At 44.6% G+C, this 16,251-nt stretch overlaps 1 protein-coding gene across 1 annotated transcript in view; it reads right to left on the bottom strand.

Moving 5' to 3' along the window:
• LOC120020119 (kelch-like protein 24) overlaps positions 1–16,251 on the bottom strand; it is a 41,649-nt gene that overhangs the window by 10,376 nt on the left and 15,022 nt on the right. Inside the window, exon 6 of the mRNA XM_038963577.1 lies at positions 5,252–5,440. Within this exon, the coding sequence (XP_038819505.1) occupies positions 5,252–5,440 (189 nt within the window). The remainder of the gene's footprint in view (positions 1–5,251; positions 5,441–16,251) is intronic.

Raw genomic sequence — 16,251 nt, 5'->3', positions numbered from 1 at the left:
GGCCAACATCGTGCCAATGTGGACATGTTTGCTGGGAATACACAGGATAATGAGATATAAAGCTATTCAACAATTAGAACCCAGCCCAAGTGTGATCCCTGTGCTACCTGAGACTCAGACAGACTCAGAGACAGAGACACTGCAGCCTTTGTTGTCTGTGTCTGTGTGCATGTATCAGACACCACCAGTGGTTCAAAGAAGAGAATAGAGAAACCCTACTGCCACTCTAATTCCAGGAGATATGATTGTCCTAGATTTTGAGTTCGGTTAACATCCGGACTCCAGCCACCTAACCAACAAAGGCTGTTTGCAGTCTGCATAGTTCCTTACAGTAGATAAACACAACATCCTGCATGTCTGTGGAAAGCCCTGTCTGCTCTCTGTAAATTTGATATACAGTAGAAGCGTATGTTCAAGACTACTATCTAATCTAACAGTCTCTCAAACCATACTATTCTGTATCGACTAAATTCTAAGGCTCTAATTTCACTCATGTCTTTATCCTTTGGCAAATGCCTGCCACCAATACATTCAGTCTTTGTGTGTCCTCAAACTTAAAGCTTCTCCTTTAAATAACGCCCAAACATTTCTAACAGTATAGGCTAAAATGGGGAATATTCAAGACACAATATCACTAATATTGTTTAATCTAACTTCACTGTATTCCCTGCTGCCTCAACGTCAACAAAACAAAGGAGATGATCGTGGACTTCAGGAAACAGCAGAGGAAGCACCCCACTATCCACATGGAAGGGACGGCAGTGGAGAAGGTGAAAAGTTTTAAGTTCCTGGGCGTACACATCACAGACAAATTGAATTGGTCCACCAACACAGACAGTGTGTAACGTTCGTTCTCCTCCTCGTCTGAGGAGGAGCAAGGATCGGACCAAAATGCAGCTTGGTATGTTTCCATATTTATTTTTATAATAATAACGAAGACGAAAAACACTTAATAAACTACAAAACAATAAACGACGTTACAAGACCTGAACATGTGAACTTACAGACAATGAAGAACGCAATGAACAGGAACAGGAACAGACTAACAAACGAAAGGAAACAGCCCCGTGTGGTACAAACACTGACACAGGAACAATCACCCTGTCCACGGCATCTGTCCACGGTGGCGGCTCTAGCGGCTCCTGTCTGGCGGACGGCTCTAGCGGCTCCTGTCTGGCGGACGGCTCTGAAGGCTCAGGACAGACGGGCGGCTTTGAAGGCTCAGGACAGACGGGCGGCTTTGAAGGCTCAGGGCAGACGGGCAGTGCAGCGCAATCTGAGCTGCCTGCCTGCCCAGCGCCATCTGAGCCGCCCGTCTGTCCCGAGCCGTCAGAGCCGCCCGTCTGTCCCGAGCCATTAGAGCTGTCCGTCAGTCAGGAGCCGCTAGAGCTGTCCGTCAGTCAGGAGCCGCCAGAGCCGCCCGCCAGTCAGGAGCCGCCAGAGCCGCCCGCCAGTCAGGAGCTGCCAGAGCCGCCCGCCAGTCTGGAGCTGCCAGAGCCGCCCGCCAGTCAGGAGCTGTCAGAGCCGCCCGCCAGTCAGGAGCTGCCAGAGCTGCCCTCCAGTCATGAGCTGCCCTCCAGTCATGAGCTGCCCTCCAGTCATGAGCTGCCCTCCAGTCATGAGCTGCCCTCCAGTCCGGAGCTGCCCCTCGGTCCGGAGCTGCCCCTCGGTCCGGAGCTGCCCCTCGGTCCGGAGCTGCCCCTCAGTCCGGAGCTGCCCCTCAGTCCGGAGCTGCCCCTCAGTCCGGAGCTGCCCCTCAGTCCGGAGCTGCCCCTCCGTCCAGTGGCGCCCTCTAGGATAGTCTTCAGTCCGGGACTCGCTGTAAGGGTCCTCGCTCCAGAGGCGCCACCAAAGCGGGTATTGACTATGGTGGAGTGGGGTCCATGTCCCGCACCCGAGCCGCCGCCGTGAGAAGGCCCACCCGGACCCTCCCCTTCTGTGTCAGGTTTTGCGGCCGGAGTCCGCACCTTTGGGGGGGGGGGGGTATTGTCACGCCCTGGCCTTAGTTATCTTTGTTTTCTTTATTAGGTCAGGGTGTGACATGGGGGATGTATATGTTTTTGTATTGTCTAGGGGTTTTTGTATGTTTATGGGGCAGTGTTCAGTCTAGGTGTTTGTATGTCTATGGTTGCCTAGATTGGTTCTCAATTAGAGACAGCTGTCTATCGTTGTCTCTGATTGGGAGCCATATTTAGGCAGCCATAGTCATTAGGTAGGTTGTGGGTGATTGTCTATATCTTTACGTTAGTTGCTTGTGTCTGCACTTTCGTTCTATAGCTTCACGGTCGTTTGTTGTTTTTGTATAGTTTGTTTGTGTTCGTTCGTGTTCGTCTTCAAATAAAAAGAAGATGTACTGTTATCACGCTGCGCCTTGGTCCTCCTCTCTTCATTGTTACGACGATCGTGACACAGTGTGGTGAAGAAGGCGCAACAGCGCCATTTCTGAATGTGAAGTGTACCAGTCCCTTCTGCAGCAAAGCACCCTAACAACATGATGCTGCCACCCCCGTAATTCATGGTTGGGATGGTGTTCTTCGGCTGGCAAGTCTACCCCTTTTTCCTCCAAACATAATGATGGTCATTATGGCCAAAGAGTTCTATTTTTGTTTCAGGAGACCAGAGGACATTTCTCCAAAAAGTATGATCTTTGTCCCTATGTGCAGTGGCAAACCGTAGTCTGGCTTTTTTTATGGCGGTTTTGGAGCAGTGGCTTCTTCCTTGCTGAGCGGCCTTTCAGGTTATGTCGATATAGGACTCGTTTTACTGTGGATATAGATATTTTTGTACCCGTTTCCTCCAGCATCTTCACAAGGTCCTTTGCTGTTGTTCTGGGATTGATTTGCACATTTCGCACCAAATACGTTCATCTCTAGGAGACAGAACGCGTCTCCTTCCTGAGCGGTATGACGGCTGAGTGGTCCCATGGTGTTTATACTTGCGTACTATTGTTTGTACAGATGAGCGTGGTACCTTCAGGCGTTTGGAAATTGCTCCCAAGGATGAACCAGACTTGTGGTCTACATTTTTTTCTGAGGTCTTGGCTGATTTCTTTTGATTTTCCCATGATGTCAAGCAAAGGTGCACTGTGTACACCTCCAATTGACTCAAATGATGTCATTAGCCTATCAGAAGCTTGTTTAAAGGCACAGTCAACTTAGTTTATGTAAACTTCTGACCCACTGGAATTGTGATACAGTGAATTATAAGTGAAATAATCTGTCTGGAAAAATTCCTTGTGTCATGCACAAAGTAGATGTCCTAACCGACTTGCCAAAACTATAGTTTGTTAACAAGAAATTTGTGGAGTGGTTGAAAAACGAGTTTTAATGACTCCAACCTAAGTGTATGTAAACTTCCGACTTCAACTGTATATACTGTATTTTATACCATCTATTGCACCTTGCCTATGCTGCTTGGCCATCGGTCATCCATATACTTATATGTACATATTCTCATTCACCCCTTTAAATTTGTGGGTATTAGTTAGTTGTTGGGGAATTTTTAGATTACTTGTTAGATATTACTGCACTGTCGGAACTAGAATAACAAGCATTTCTGCTAACCATGTGTATGTGACCAATAACATTGGATTGGATTTGATCCATTATGACCACCACTGTGGCCCTTCCCTAGACCTCCATTTAGCTATAGGTAGGTGTGGTGATATACCTTCCCTAGTCCTCCATCCTCCCTCCAGCTATAGGGCCATTCCCTAGTCCTCCTTCCAACTATAGGTAGGTGTGGTGATATACCTTCCCTAGTCCTCCATCCTCCCTCCAATTATAGGGCCATTCCCTAGTCCTCTGTCCTCCTTCCAACTATAGGTAGGTGTGGTGATATACCTTCCCTAGTCCTCCATCCTCCCTCCAATTATAGGGCCATTCCCTAGTCCTCCGTCCTCCCTCCAACTATAGGTAGGTGTGGTGATATACCTTCCCTAGTCCTCCATCCTCCCTCCAATTATAGGGCCATTCCCTAGTCCTCCGTCCTCCCTCCAACTATAGGTAGGTGTGGTGATATACCTTCCCTAGTCCTCCATCCTCCCTCCAATTATAGGGCCATTCCCTAGTCCTCCGTCCTCCCTCCAACTATAGGTAGGTGTGGTGATATACCTTCCCTAGTCCTCCATCCTCCCTCCAGCTATAGGGCCATTCCCTAGCCCTCCGTCCTCCCTCCAACTATAGGGAGGTGTGATGATATACCTTCCCTAGTCCTCCGTCCTCCCTCCAACTATAGGGAGGTGTGATGATATACCTTCCCTAGTCCTCCGTCCTCCTTCCAACTATAGGTAGGTGTGGTGATATACCTTCCCTAGTCCTCCATCCTCCCTCCAATTATAGGGCCATTTCCTAGTCCTCCGTCCTCCCTCCAACTATAGGTAGGTGTGGTGATATACCTTCCCTAGTCCTCCATCCTCCCTCCAGCTATAGGGCCATTCCCTAGCCCTCCGTCCTCCCTCCAACTATAGGGAGGTGTGATGATATACCTTCCCTAGTCCTCCATCCTCCCTCCAACTATAGGGAGGTGTGATGATATACCTTCCCTAGTCCTCCGTCCTCCCTCCAACTATAGGGAGGTGTGGTGATATTGCTCTCTGTCTGATGTCACAACACCTCCAATGACAACGGATGAACTATAAAAGGTGTCTCATTAAAGCTCATTAAAAATATTGCCATGGTTTGACTCATCTGACTCTGGTATCACTCGCTGCACTTGATCTGAATAAACCTCCACCTTATTCAACCCGTGTGTTGTAATGTCAGTCTGGGTTATTAGACAGTGTTGTTGGATCGAGGTGTAGGGTAGGCGCAAATCTCACAAGTACTTGATTCCAAAATCAGATTCCCTGTTTACTGTTATGAATGCATAAGGGGAGAGGTGGTGATGGTGGTGGTGGAGACAGAGGGCTGTTGATGTGCTGTATAAGTGTAACTGTTATGAATGCATAAGGGGAGGGGTGGTGATGGTGGTGGTGGAGACAGAGGGCTGTTGATGTGCTGTATAAGTGTAACTGTTATGAACTGGGGAAAGAATTTCCTCTTGAATGACAAATAAGGACAGTAAAGGTAAGTTAACAACATTCATTCATTACTGGGATTTATAGGTTCGTATCTAAAAGGTAGGGTGTAGGTGTGTATCAAACCTTTTCTATTATCCATGTTTATCTAACATGTGGGGTGTAGCTACGAAAAGTAAAGGTGCATCTTTGCCAGTTATCCATGTGTATGGTGTACCCTATGGGTCTACCCACCTTATCAGAGCAAGTGTTGTCATCGGGCCCTCCCCCGATGACAAAGAGCTTCCCAGCACAGCTGGACACAGCCGGAGAACTGACCGCCTCCTTCATGGGAGCCACCTCTGTCCAGCGGTTAGAGAAGGAGTCATAGCACTCCACACTGCTCAGACGACTCTGACCGTCATACCCTCCCACTGCATAGACCTGTACAGAGAACACACATAATCACAGTGGTTAGAACAATATTGATTAGAGTTTGCATTGGGCTACACACCTCTGGTAAGAATTCCCCTGCCAAGAGTGCTCAACCTGTGCACACACAAAATCCTGCCTAAACACTGCATATACAGTAGCAGTCAAAAGTTTGGACACACCTACACATTCAAGGGTTTTTCTTTATTTGACTATTTTCTACATTGTAGAATAATAGTGAAGATATCAGAACTATGAATAAACACATATGGAATCATGCAGTATCCAAAAAAGTGTTAAATACATCAAAATATATTTTATATTTGAGATTCTTCAAATAGCTACCCTTTGCTTTGATTACAGCTTTCCACACTCTTGGCATTCTCTCAACCAGCTTCATGAGGTAGTCACCTGGAATGCATTTCAATTAACAGGTGTGCCTTGTTATAAGTTAATTGACCTTCATTTAAATGCATTCCAGGTGACTACCTCATGAAGCTGGTTGACAGAATGACAAGAGTGTGCAACAAGGCAAAGGGTGGCTACTTTGAAGAATCTCAAATATATCATATATTTTGATTTGTTTAACACTTTTTTGGTTACTGGTACTGTATGACACTTACGAACGCACACACCCATGCATGCACGCACAGTGCCATTGTCTGTGGCATAGAGACAGGTTTGTTTACAAGAAGCCACTGTTCCATGTGTGTATACCAGTTCCTGCCTCATGAGGTAGAACCGGTCAATCCGGTAAACGGTATAAGATGACCTGATTCATGCTTTAAATTATTTATTTTTTTAACCTTTATTTAACCAGGTAGGCCAGTTGAGAACAAGTTCTCATTTACAACTGCGACCTGACCAAGATAAAGCAAAGCAGTGCGACATCAACAACAACATAGAGTTATACATGGAATAAACAAACGTACAGTCCAATAGAAAAGTCTATATACAACGTGTGCAAATGAAGTAAGATTAGGGAGGTAAGGCAAGAAATAGGCCATGGTGGCAAAATAATTACAATTTAGCAATTATACACTGGAGTGATAGATGTGCAGAAGATGAATGTGAAATTAGAGATACTGGGGTGCAAAGGAGAAAAATAAAAAAAACAGTATGGGGATGAGGTAGTTGGGTGGGCTATTTACAGATAGGCTATGTACAGGTGCAATGATCTGTAAGCTGCTCTGTCAACTGATGCTTAAAGTTAGTGAGGATATGAGTCTCCAGCTTCAGTGATTTTTGCATTTCGTTCCAGTCATTGGCAGCAGAGAAATGGAAAGAAAAGCAGCCAGAGGAGGAAATGGCTTTGGGGTTGACCAGTGAAATATTCCTGCTGGAGCGCGTGCTACGGGTGGGTGCTGCTATGGTGACCAGTGAGCTGAGATAAGACGGGGCTTTACCTAGCAAAGACTTAAAGATGACCTGGAGCCAGTGGGTTTGGCGACGAATATTAAGCGAGAGCCAGCCAACGAGAGCATACAGGTCGTAGTGGTGGGTAGTATATGGGGCTTTGGTGACAAAACGGATGGCACTGTGATAGACTGCATCCAATTTGCTGAGTAGAGTGTTGGAGGCTATTTTGTAAATGACATCGCCGAAGTTAAGGAGCGGTAGGATAGTCAGTTTTACGAGGGTATGTTTGGCAGCGTGAGTGAAATATGCTTTGTTGCGAAATAGGAAGTTGATTCTAGATTTAATTTTGGATTGGAGATGCTTAATGTGAGTCTGGAAGGAGAGTTAACAGTCTAACCAGACACCTAGGTATTTGTAGTTGTCCACATATTCTAAGTCAGAACCGTCCAGAGTAGTGATGCTAGACGGGGGGCAGATGCAGGCAGTGATCGGTTGATAAGCATGCATTTAGTTTTACTTACATCTAAGAGCAGTTGGAAGCCACGGAAGGAGAGTTGTATGGAATTGAAGCTTGTCTGGAGGTTAGTTAACACAGTGTCCAAAGAAGGGCCAGAAGTATACAGAATGGTGTCATATGCATATGCGTGGATCAGAGAATCACCAGCAGCAAGAGCGACATCATTGATGTATACAGAGAAAAGAGTTGGCCCGAGAATTGAACCCTGTGGCACCCCCATAGAGACTGCCAGAGGTCCGGACAATAGGCCCTCCGATTTGACACACTGAACTCTGTCTGAGAGTAGTTGGTGAACCAGGCGAGGTAGTCATTTGAGAAACCAACAATATATGACTTTATTACAACTGGCATCATAACCCTCCTATTTGTGTGTGTGTCACGGGTAATACATTAAAGACATAGCAGACAGTAACCACATCAGACAAACTAGCTCTTCAACTCAATCACACTACATCTCACACCGCGCACACACGCACATGCACATACACACACATCCAATTTCCAAATTCCGGTCTGGAGTGGATGGCTGATTTAAACTCATCTTTGTCACAGCAGTGTGAGTCCTATTTCATGTTCAGAACCTTTGATTGTGAATTCATTGGGTTTCACATATCTTTCGCCCGAGTCATTCATGTAAAATCAGAGTTTTCCGTGAAATACCACGAGAACATGGTTTAGTCAACAATACATCAGAGGCTCACCATTTAGTTATTTTAACTGCCATTTCATCCAATAGCAAAAAATACACATTTTGAACTGCTGAATAGAAAAAATTGTCAATGGTAAATAACATTTTCCATACAGTATTTGACTATAACTTGACAGTCCCCTGGTGGTTGATGTTAATGGGTTCAAAGCATATCAATTCAGTAAGGTAGAGGAAAAACTGAAGGATGTGTATGGGTGCCAGAGAGACAGAGAGCAGACAGTCTGGACTGGTTCAACTGATATACAAACACATCAACACGTCTCTTATGCAACCTGTTGCCTCTTGGCTGTTCCTGCCTCTCTTCTACATAGGCAGGTGAACAGGTAGAGAGGTAGAGGAGGGAGGGAGATCGCGGGGGGGGGAGGGAAGAGGGGGTGGAGGTAGAGATTAAGAGAGAAATAGGAAGGAAGGAAAGAGAGACAGAGACTTGCTATTGAGAAAGGCCGCCGTAGGCAGACCTGGCTATCAAGAGAAGACATGTGAACTATGTGAACACTGCCCACAAAATGAGGTGGAAACTGAGCTCTAGTATGACCATATTAGAGACACATATTTCCCTCAGATTAGACAGATCCACAACGAATTCGAAAACAAACCCAATTTTGATAAACTCCCATATCTACTGGGTGAAATACCACAGTGTGACATCATAGCAGCAAGATTTGAGACCTGTTGCCACAAGAAAAAGGCAACCAGTGAAGAACAAACCCCATTGTAAATACCATTGTAAGTCCATTTTTATTTTCCCTTTTGAAATGTAACTATTTGCACATCGTTACAACACTGTATATAGACATAATATGACATTTGAAATGTCTTTAGGAACTTCTGTGAGTGTAATGTTTACTGTTCATTTTTATTGTTTATTTCACTTCCGTTTATTATCTAGTTCACTTGCTTTGTCAGTGTTAACAAATGTTTCCCATGCCAATAAAGCCGTTAAATTAAAATTGAATTGAACTCGACACTTCTAGAGAAACAGAGAAGGTAAGCAAGAGACAAATAAAGGACAAAGAGATGGGGGAGGAGGCAGAGAGCGGGAAAGAGAAATGAGAGGGAAGCAGACCGAACACCTGGCTATTTGCATAGCAACTGAGGCAGTTTAAATTCGGCCTACTTTCCAAACTGGAAAAAAATGAAATATATATATATAGGGAGAGAGAGAGAAATATTGCTACTGTAGGTATTTTTTATGTGTGCGTGTTCAAACCATGCACCTTGCTACCCACAGGAGTCATAGCAGAGCCACGTGCTGCTAACAACAGGACAGACCATCACCCCTGTTTCCCCTCCATCTCACATCTCCTTAAACAAATGCAACATATATGACTCACAGAAGATATATAGTATGTACACAGAACAAAAAATATAAAACGCAACATGCAACAATTTCGTGGAATGTTGACGATTCCAAAGCATCCCAAACATGCTCAATAAGTGACATGTCTGGTGAGTATGCAGACCATGGAAGAACTGGGACATTTGCAGCTTCCAGGAATTGGTGTACAGAGGTAATGGCGGCCGATGAATGGCACGAAAATGGGCCTCAGGATCTCATCACTGTTCCTCTGTGCATTCAAATTGCCACCGATAAAATGCATTGTGTTTGTTGTCCGTAGCTTATGCCTGCCCATACCATAACCCCACCGCCACCATGTGGCACTCTGTTCATAACGCTGACATCAGCAAATCGCTCGCCCACACAACGCCATACACACTGTCTGCCATCTGCCCAGTACAGTTGAAACCGGAATTCATCAATGAAGAGCACACTTCTCCAGCGTGCCAATGGCCATCAAAGGTGAGCATTTGCCCACTGAAGTTGGTTACAATGCCGAACTGCAGTCATGTCAAGACCCTCCTGTTAAAACTTGAGACATCTGTGGCATTGAGTGGTGTGACAAATCTTCACATTTAGAGTGGCCTTTTATTGTCCCAACACAAGGTGCACCTGTGTAATGATCATGCTGTTTAAACAGCTTCTTGACATGCCACAGTGACTCGGTCAATAAGAAAGTGGTCAGATGAAGCAGATGCTAAGCTAAAGGACTGTTTTGCGAGCACAGACTGGAATATGTTCCGTGATTCTTCCGATGGCATTGAGGAGTACATCACGAGTCACTGGCTTCATCAATAAGTGCATCAATGACGTCGTCCCCCCAGTGACCGTACATACCCCAACCAGAAGCCATGGATTACAGGCAACATTCGCACTGAGCTAATGGCTAGAGCTGCTGCTTTCAAGGAGCGGGACTCTAACCCGGAAGCTTATAAGAAATCCTGTTGTGCCCTCTGACGAACCATCAAACAGGCAAAGCTTCAATACAGGACTATGATTGAAACGTATTACATCGGTTCCGACGCTCGTTGGATGTGGCAGGGCTTGCAAACTATTACAGACTACAAAAGGAAGCATAGCCGCGAGCTGCGCAGTATCAGGTAAATTACTTCTATGCTGGCTTCGAGGCAAGTAACACTGAAACATGCATGAGAACATCAGCTGTTCCGGACGATTGTGTGATCACGCTCTCCGTAGCCGATGTGAGTAAGACCTTTAAACAGGGCCAGACGGATTACCAGGACGTGTACTCCGAACAGGCGCTGACCAAATGGCAAGTGTCTTCACTGACATTTTAAACCCTGACTGGGTCTGTAATACCAACATGTTTCAAGCAGACCACCATAGTCCCTGTACCCAAGAACACTAAGGTAACCTGCCTAAATGACTACTGACCCGTAGCACTCATGTCTGTAGCCATGAAGTGCTTTGAAAGGTTGGTCATGGCTCACATCAACAACATTATCCCAGAAACCCTTGACCCACTCCAATTTGCATACCGCCCCAACAGATCCACATATGATGCAATCTCTTTAACTCAACACTGCCCTTTCCCACCTGGACAAAAGCAACACCTATGTGAGAATGCTATTCATTGACTACAGTTCAGCGTTCAACACCATAGTGCCCTCAAAGCTAATCACTAAGCTAAGGACCCTGGGACTAAACACCTCCCTCTGCAACTGGATCCTGGACTTCCTGGCGGGCCGCACCCAGGTGGTAAGAGTAGGTAACAAGACATCCGCCACGCTGCTCCTCAACACGAGGGTCGCTCAGGGGTGCGTGCTCAGTACCTTACTGTACGCCCTGTTCAATCATGACTGCATGGCCAGGCACGACTCCAACACCATCATCAAGTTTGCCGATGACACAACAGTGGAAGGCCTGATCACCGTCAACGATGGCACAGTCTACAGGGAGGAGATCAAAGACCTGGCCGTGTGGTGCCAGGAGAACAAACTCTCCCTCAACGTGATCAAGACAAAGGAGATGAGTGTGGACTACAGGAAAAGGAGGACCGAGCAAACCCCCATATACCCCCTCTTTGCTTATTTGAGCTGTTCTTGCCATAATATAGACTTGGTATTTTATCAAATAAGGCTATCTTCTGTATACCACCCCTACCTTGTCAAAACACAACTGATTGGCTCAAACGCATTAAAAAGGAAAGAAATTCCAGAAATTAACTTTTAACAAGGCACACCTGTTAATTGAAATGTTTTCCAGGTGACTACCTCATGAAGCTGGTTGAGAGAATGCCAAGAGTGTGCAAAGCTGTCATCAAGGCAAAGGGTGGCTATTTGAAGAATCTCACATTTAAAATATGTTTTGATTTGTTTAACACTTTTTTGGTTACTACATGATTCCATGTGTTACTTCATAGTATTGATGTCTTCACTATTATTCTACAATGCAGAAAATAATAAAAAATTAAGAAAAACCCTTGAATGAGTAGGTAATCAGAGTGGTACTGTAAAAATAACTGACATTTCGGATGATCGCTCAGCACTAACACACACACGGGTGTTTGCGGACGCACATACCGTGACGTCTCTGTTGACATGCTTTTAGTTGTCTGTTTCACTGGAATATGCAAATGACAACAGCATGTGGTTTGAAAACCTGCTCCAGAGCACTCAGGACCTCAGACTGGGGCAAAGGTTCACCTTCCAACAGGACAATGACACTAAGCACACAGCCAAGACAAAGCAGGAGTGGCTTCGGGACAAGTCTCTGAATGTCCTTGAGTGGCCAAGCCAGAGCCCGGACTTGAACCCGATCAAACATCTTTGGAGAGATCTGAAAATAGCTATGCAGCAACGCTCCCCATCCAACCTGACAGAGCTCGAGAGGATCTGCAGAGAAGAATTAGAGAAACTCCCAAATACAGGTGTGCCAAGCTTGTAGCGTCATACCCAAGAAGACTCGAGGCTGTAATCGCTGCCAAAGGTGCTTCAACAAAGTACTGAGTAAAGGATCTGACCTGAATACTTACGTAAATGTCATATTTCAGTTTTTCATTTCTAAAAACCTGTTTTTTTCATTATGGGGTATTGTGTGTGTAGATTGATGAGGGAAAAAAAACAATTTAATACATTTTAGAATAACAAAATGTGGGGAAAAAATCAAGGGGTCTGAATACTTTCCGAATGCACTGTATTTCAACAGACGTAATTGTAGCTTTGCTACCTAATGTTTACCTTCCCCTAAAACTATAAATTGTTGAGTCGTCAAGTCTATCCTCACTTCATAGCATTTATTAGTACATTTTAAAGACCATCATTAACCAAAACAAATGCTGACCACTTGTGTAACAATGTTTTCCTTAATATTATTCTTAATAGCATCCATGCTGTTATTACCTGGTATTATTAAAGCTGACAGTCTAATGACAAAATGGCAAAATGAAGACAGCCTTTTAACAGCCTCAGTCAGTAACAGCATGACACGGGCGGTATGCTGTGATTTGCATCGATTGCTCAAAACATGCTTTCTCTGGCACTACAGGGCCTGATTGTGGCCAGCCTGCATTGGTCTTGTCTACACCCTACAGGCCTGCCTTACCACAACACAATGAAGTAACCAGCTTTCCCACAAGCACACACATGTGCACAAACACACACACACACACAAAACAACACAGCACAGCTAAACGGGCACACCAGAGCAATAAAATACAACTATAAAACACACATGCATCAGAATATGGTAAAAACAACAGGTTTGGTATGGTTTCCATTCAGTTTGGCATTTCTAGTTCCCAATAATAGGAGGATGGGGGTGAGAATAAGTCAGTATTCCAGTTACAGTCTGATCCAATTAGTTATTTGCTTGTGAATGCCACTGGGTACAGAATAAAACAAATACTAATAAATAGGAAATACTACTACAGTACATTTGTTTCACTCCAATTCACCTCACATTGTCAAGATGCAAGTAATGATCATGGTTTAAGATGGGGCGGAGACATGGGTCGAGTTCGAATACCCGAATTCCCATTTGTCGTGTACGTGAGTCAGGAAAAATGAGTGAATTCTACTAGATCAAACGCCTTAATGAGTATGCAGTTTAAGTATGTAGTTCGCTAGTATGGGTCTTTTGGACACGGCCGTGGTGAAATATAATTGGATGGGACCAAATATAGTAGTTAGGCTTAGGAATCAGTTACATGTAATCTGATTACAAACTAACTGTAATCAGTTACTTTACAAGCAAAACATACTGCAATCAGATTACAGATACTTTTGAAAAACTATATGATTACTTCTTGGATTACTTTTAAATTCAGAAAGGATGTTCACGATAAAAATATATTATAACACATTTCTTTTTTCTCAATGACATTCCATTCAGCATTGAAAAAACGTGCAAGTCTAAATTTGTTCCGGGCCTTCCGAGTGGCGCAGTGGTCTTAGAGATCTTAGCTGTGCCACTAGAGATCCTGGTTTGAATCCAGGCTCTGTTGCAGCCAGCCGCGACAGGGAGACCCATAGGGCAGTGCACAATTGGTCCAGCGTTGTCCGGGTTAGGGGAGGGTTTGGACGGCAGGGATGTCCTTGTCCCATCGGGCTCTAGTGACTCCTGTGGCGGGCTGGGCGAATGCACGCCGACACGGTCATCAGGTGTATGGTGTTTCCTCCAACACATTGGTGTGGCTGGCTTCCGGTTTAAGTGGGCATTGTGTCAAGAAGCAGAGCGGCTTGGTTGGAGGATGCACGGCTCTCGACCTTCGCAACTCCCGTATGGCAGCGATGAGACAAGACTGTAACTACCAATTGGATACCATGAAATTGGGGAGAAAAATGATAAAAAATATTTAAATTTGTTCCACCTGAGCGAGTCTGACCACAAGTCAGCGACCACTATGTTGACACCAAATGTGTTTGATGGAATGTAAATTTTTTTTTTTTAAGTAATCAGAATACGTTACTGAGTTTGGGTAATCGCATAGTTACATTACTGATTACAATTTTGGACAGGTAACTAGTAACTGTACCGGAATACATTTTGAAAGAAAACCTACCCAATCCTGAGCTCAAAACATAACAGCTGAATTGGCAGAAAGATGATTTTGCAAAGCCAACAGTTCAACAATCTATAAAGGCTGAATGAATTTATGGTTTCATAACTATTTGACATAACCGCCCTCTATATGAGATAAAAAGGGAATTTCCATATCTGCATATTAGGCTGGCCCTCTGGCTACAGGGAGCTTGAGTTTAAGTGGCGGTTTGTAGATCCTGAGGCGACCGGGGGAAGCATGAGATGATAATCACATGATGTCATTATTAGCCAGAAGGCAGAGATGGAAAACTAGACTCGAACAGTTCAACAGTGTGGATTGATGATACAATTTCTAAAGAGAATAGGGGGAGGGGACACCAATGAAAAACACTGGAGGAATTCATGACTAACTTATTTTCTCTGCCTGCTGCTGACCAATGTCATATCACATCTAGGAAGTGGAGAACTAGTGTTTATCCACTCTTCCTCATTCTACTATAATACAATTGAAGTCGGAAGTTTACATACACTTAGATTGGAGTCATTAAAACTAGTTTTTCAACCACTGCACACATTTCTTGTGAACAAACTATAGTTTTGGCAAGTCGGTTAGGACATCTACTTTATGCATGACACAAGTCATTTTTTCCAACAATTGTTTACAGACAGATTATTTCAGTTATAATTCACTGTATCACAATTCCAGTGGGTCAGAAGTTTACGTACACTAAGTTGACTGTGCCTTTAAACAGCTTGGAAAATTCCAGAAAATTATGTCAATGCTTTAGAAGCTTCTGATAGGCTGATAGACATCATTTGAGTCAATTGGAGGTGTACCTGTGGATGTATTACAAGGCCTACCTTCAAACTCTTTGCTTGGCATCATGGGAAAATCTAAAGAAATCAGCCAAGAACTCAGAAAATAAATTGAAGACCTCCACAAGTCTTGTTCATCCATGGGAGCAATTTCCAAATGCCTGAAGGTACCATGTTCATCTCTACAAACAATAGTACGCAAGTATAAACACCATGGGACCACGCAGCCATCATACCGCTCAGGAAGGAGACGCGTTCTGTCTCCTAGAGATGAACGTACTTTGGTGCTAAAAGTGCAAATCAATCCCAGAACAACAGCAGAGGACCTTGTGAAGACGCTGGAGGAAACAGGTACAAAAGTATCTATATCTACAGTAAAACAAGTCCTATATCGACATAACCTGAAAGGCCTCTCCGCAAGGAAGAAGCCACTGCTCCAAAACCGCAATAAAAAAGCCAGACTACGGTTTGCCACTGCACATGGGGACAAAGATCGTACTTTTTGGAGAAATGTCCTCTGGTCTGATGAAACAAGAATAGAACTGTTCGGCCATAATGACCATCATTATGTTTGTAGGAAAAAGGGGGAGTCTTGCCAGCCGAAGAACACCATCCCAATCGTGAAGCACGTGGGTGGCAGATTCATGTTGTGGGGGTGCTTTGCTGCAGGAGGGACTGGTGCCCTTCACAAAATAGATGGCTTCATGAGGTAGGAAAATTATGTGGATATTTTGAAGCAACATCTCAAGACATCAGTCAGGAAGTTAAAGCTTGGTCGCAAATGGGTCTTCCAAATGGACAATGACCCCAAGCATACTTCCAAAGTTGTGCCAAAATGGCTTAAGGACAACAGAGTCAAGGTATTGGAGTGGCCATCACAAAGCCCTGACCTCATTCTCATAGAAAATTTGTGGGCAGAACTGAAAAAGCGTGTGCGAGCAAGGAGGCCTACAAACCTGACTCAGTTACACCAGCTCTGTCAGGAGGAATGGGAATTCACATCATAAATAAGGGCAGTGATTGGTAACAATAACAAATCAGACTAGCGTGTACGCTGGGAGTCGGGAAGCCAGTTCAGG

Source organism: Salvelinus namaycush, chromosome 25, assembly GCF_016432855.1.
Source record: "Salvelinus namaycush isolate Seneca chromosome 25, SaNama_1.0, whole genome shotgun sequence".
Taxonomy (NCBI): domain Eukaryota; kingdom Metazoa; phylum Chordata; class Actinopteri; order Salmoniformes; family Salmonidae; genus Salvelinus; species Salvelinus namaycush.
Note: the sequence above shows the minus strand (reverse complement) of the source record. Positions and strands in the feature narration are given on the sequence as shown.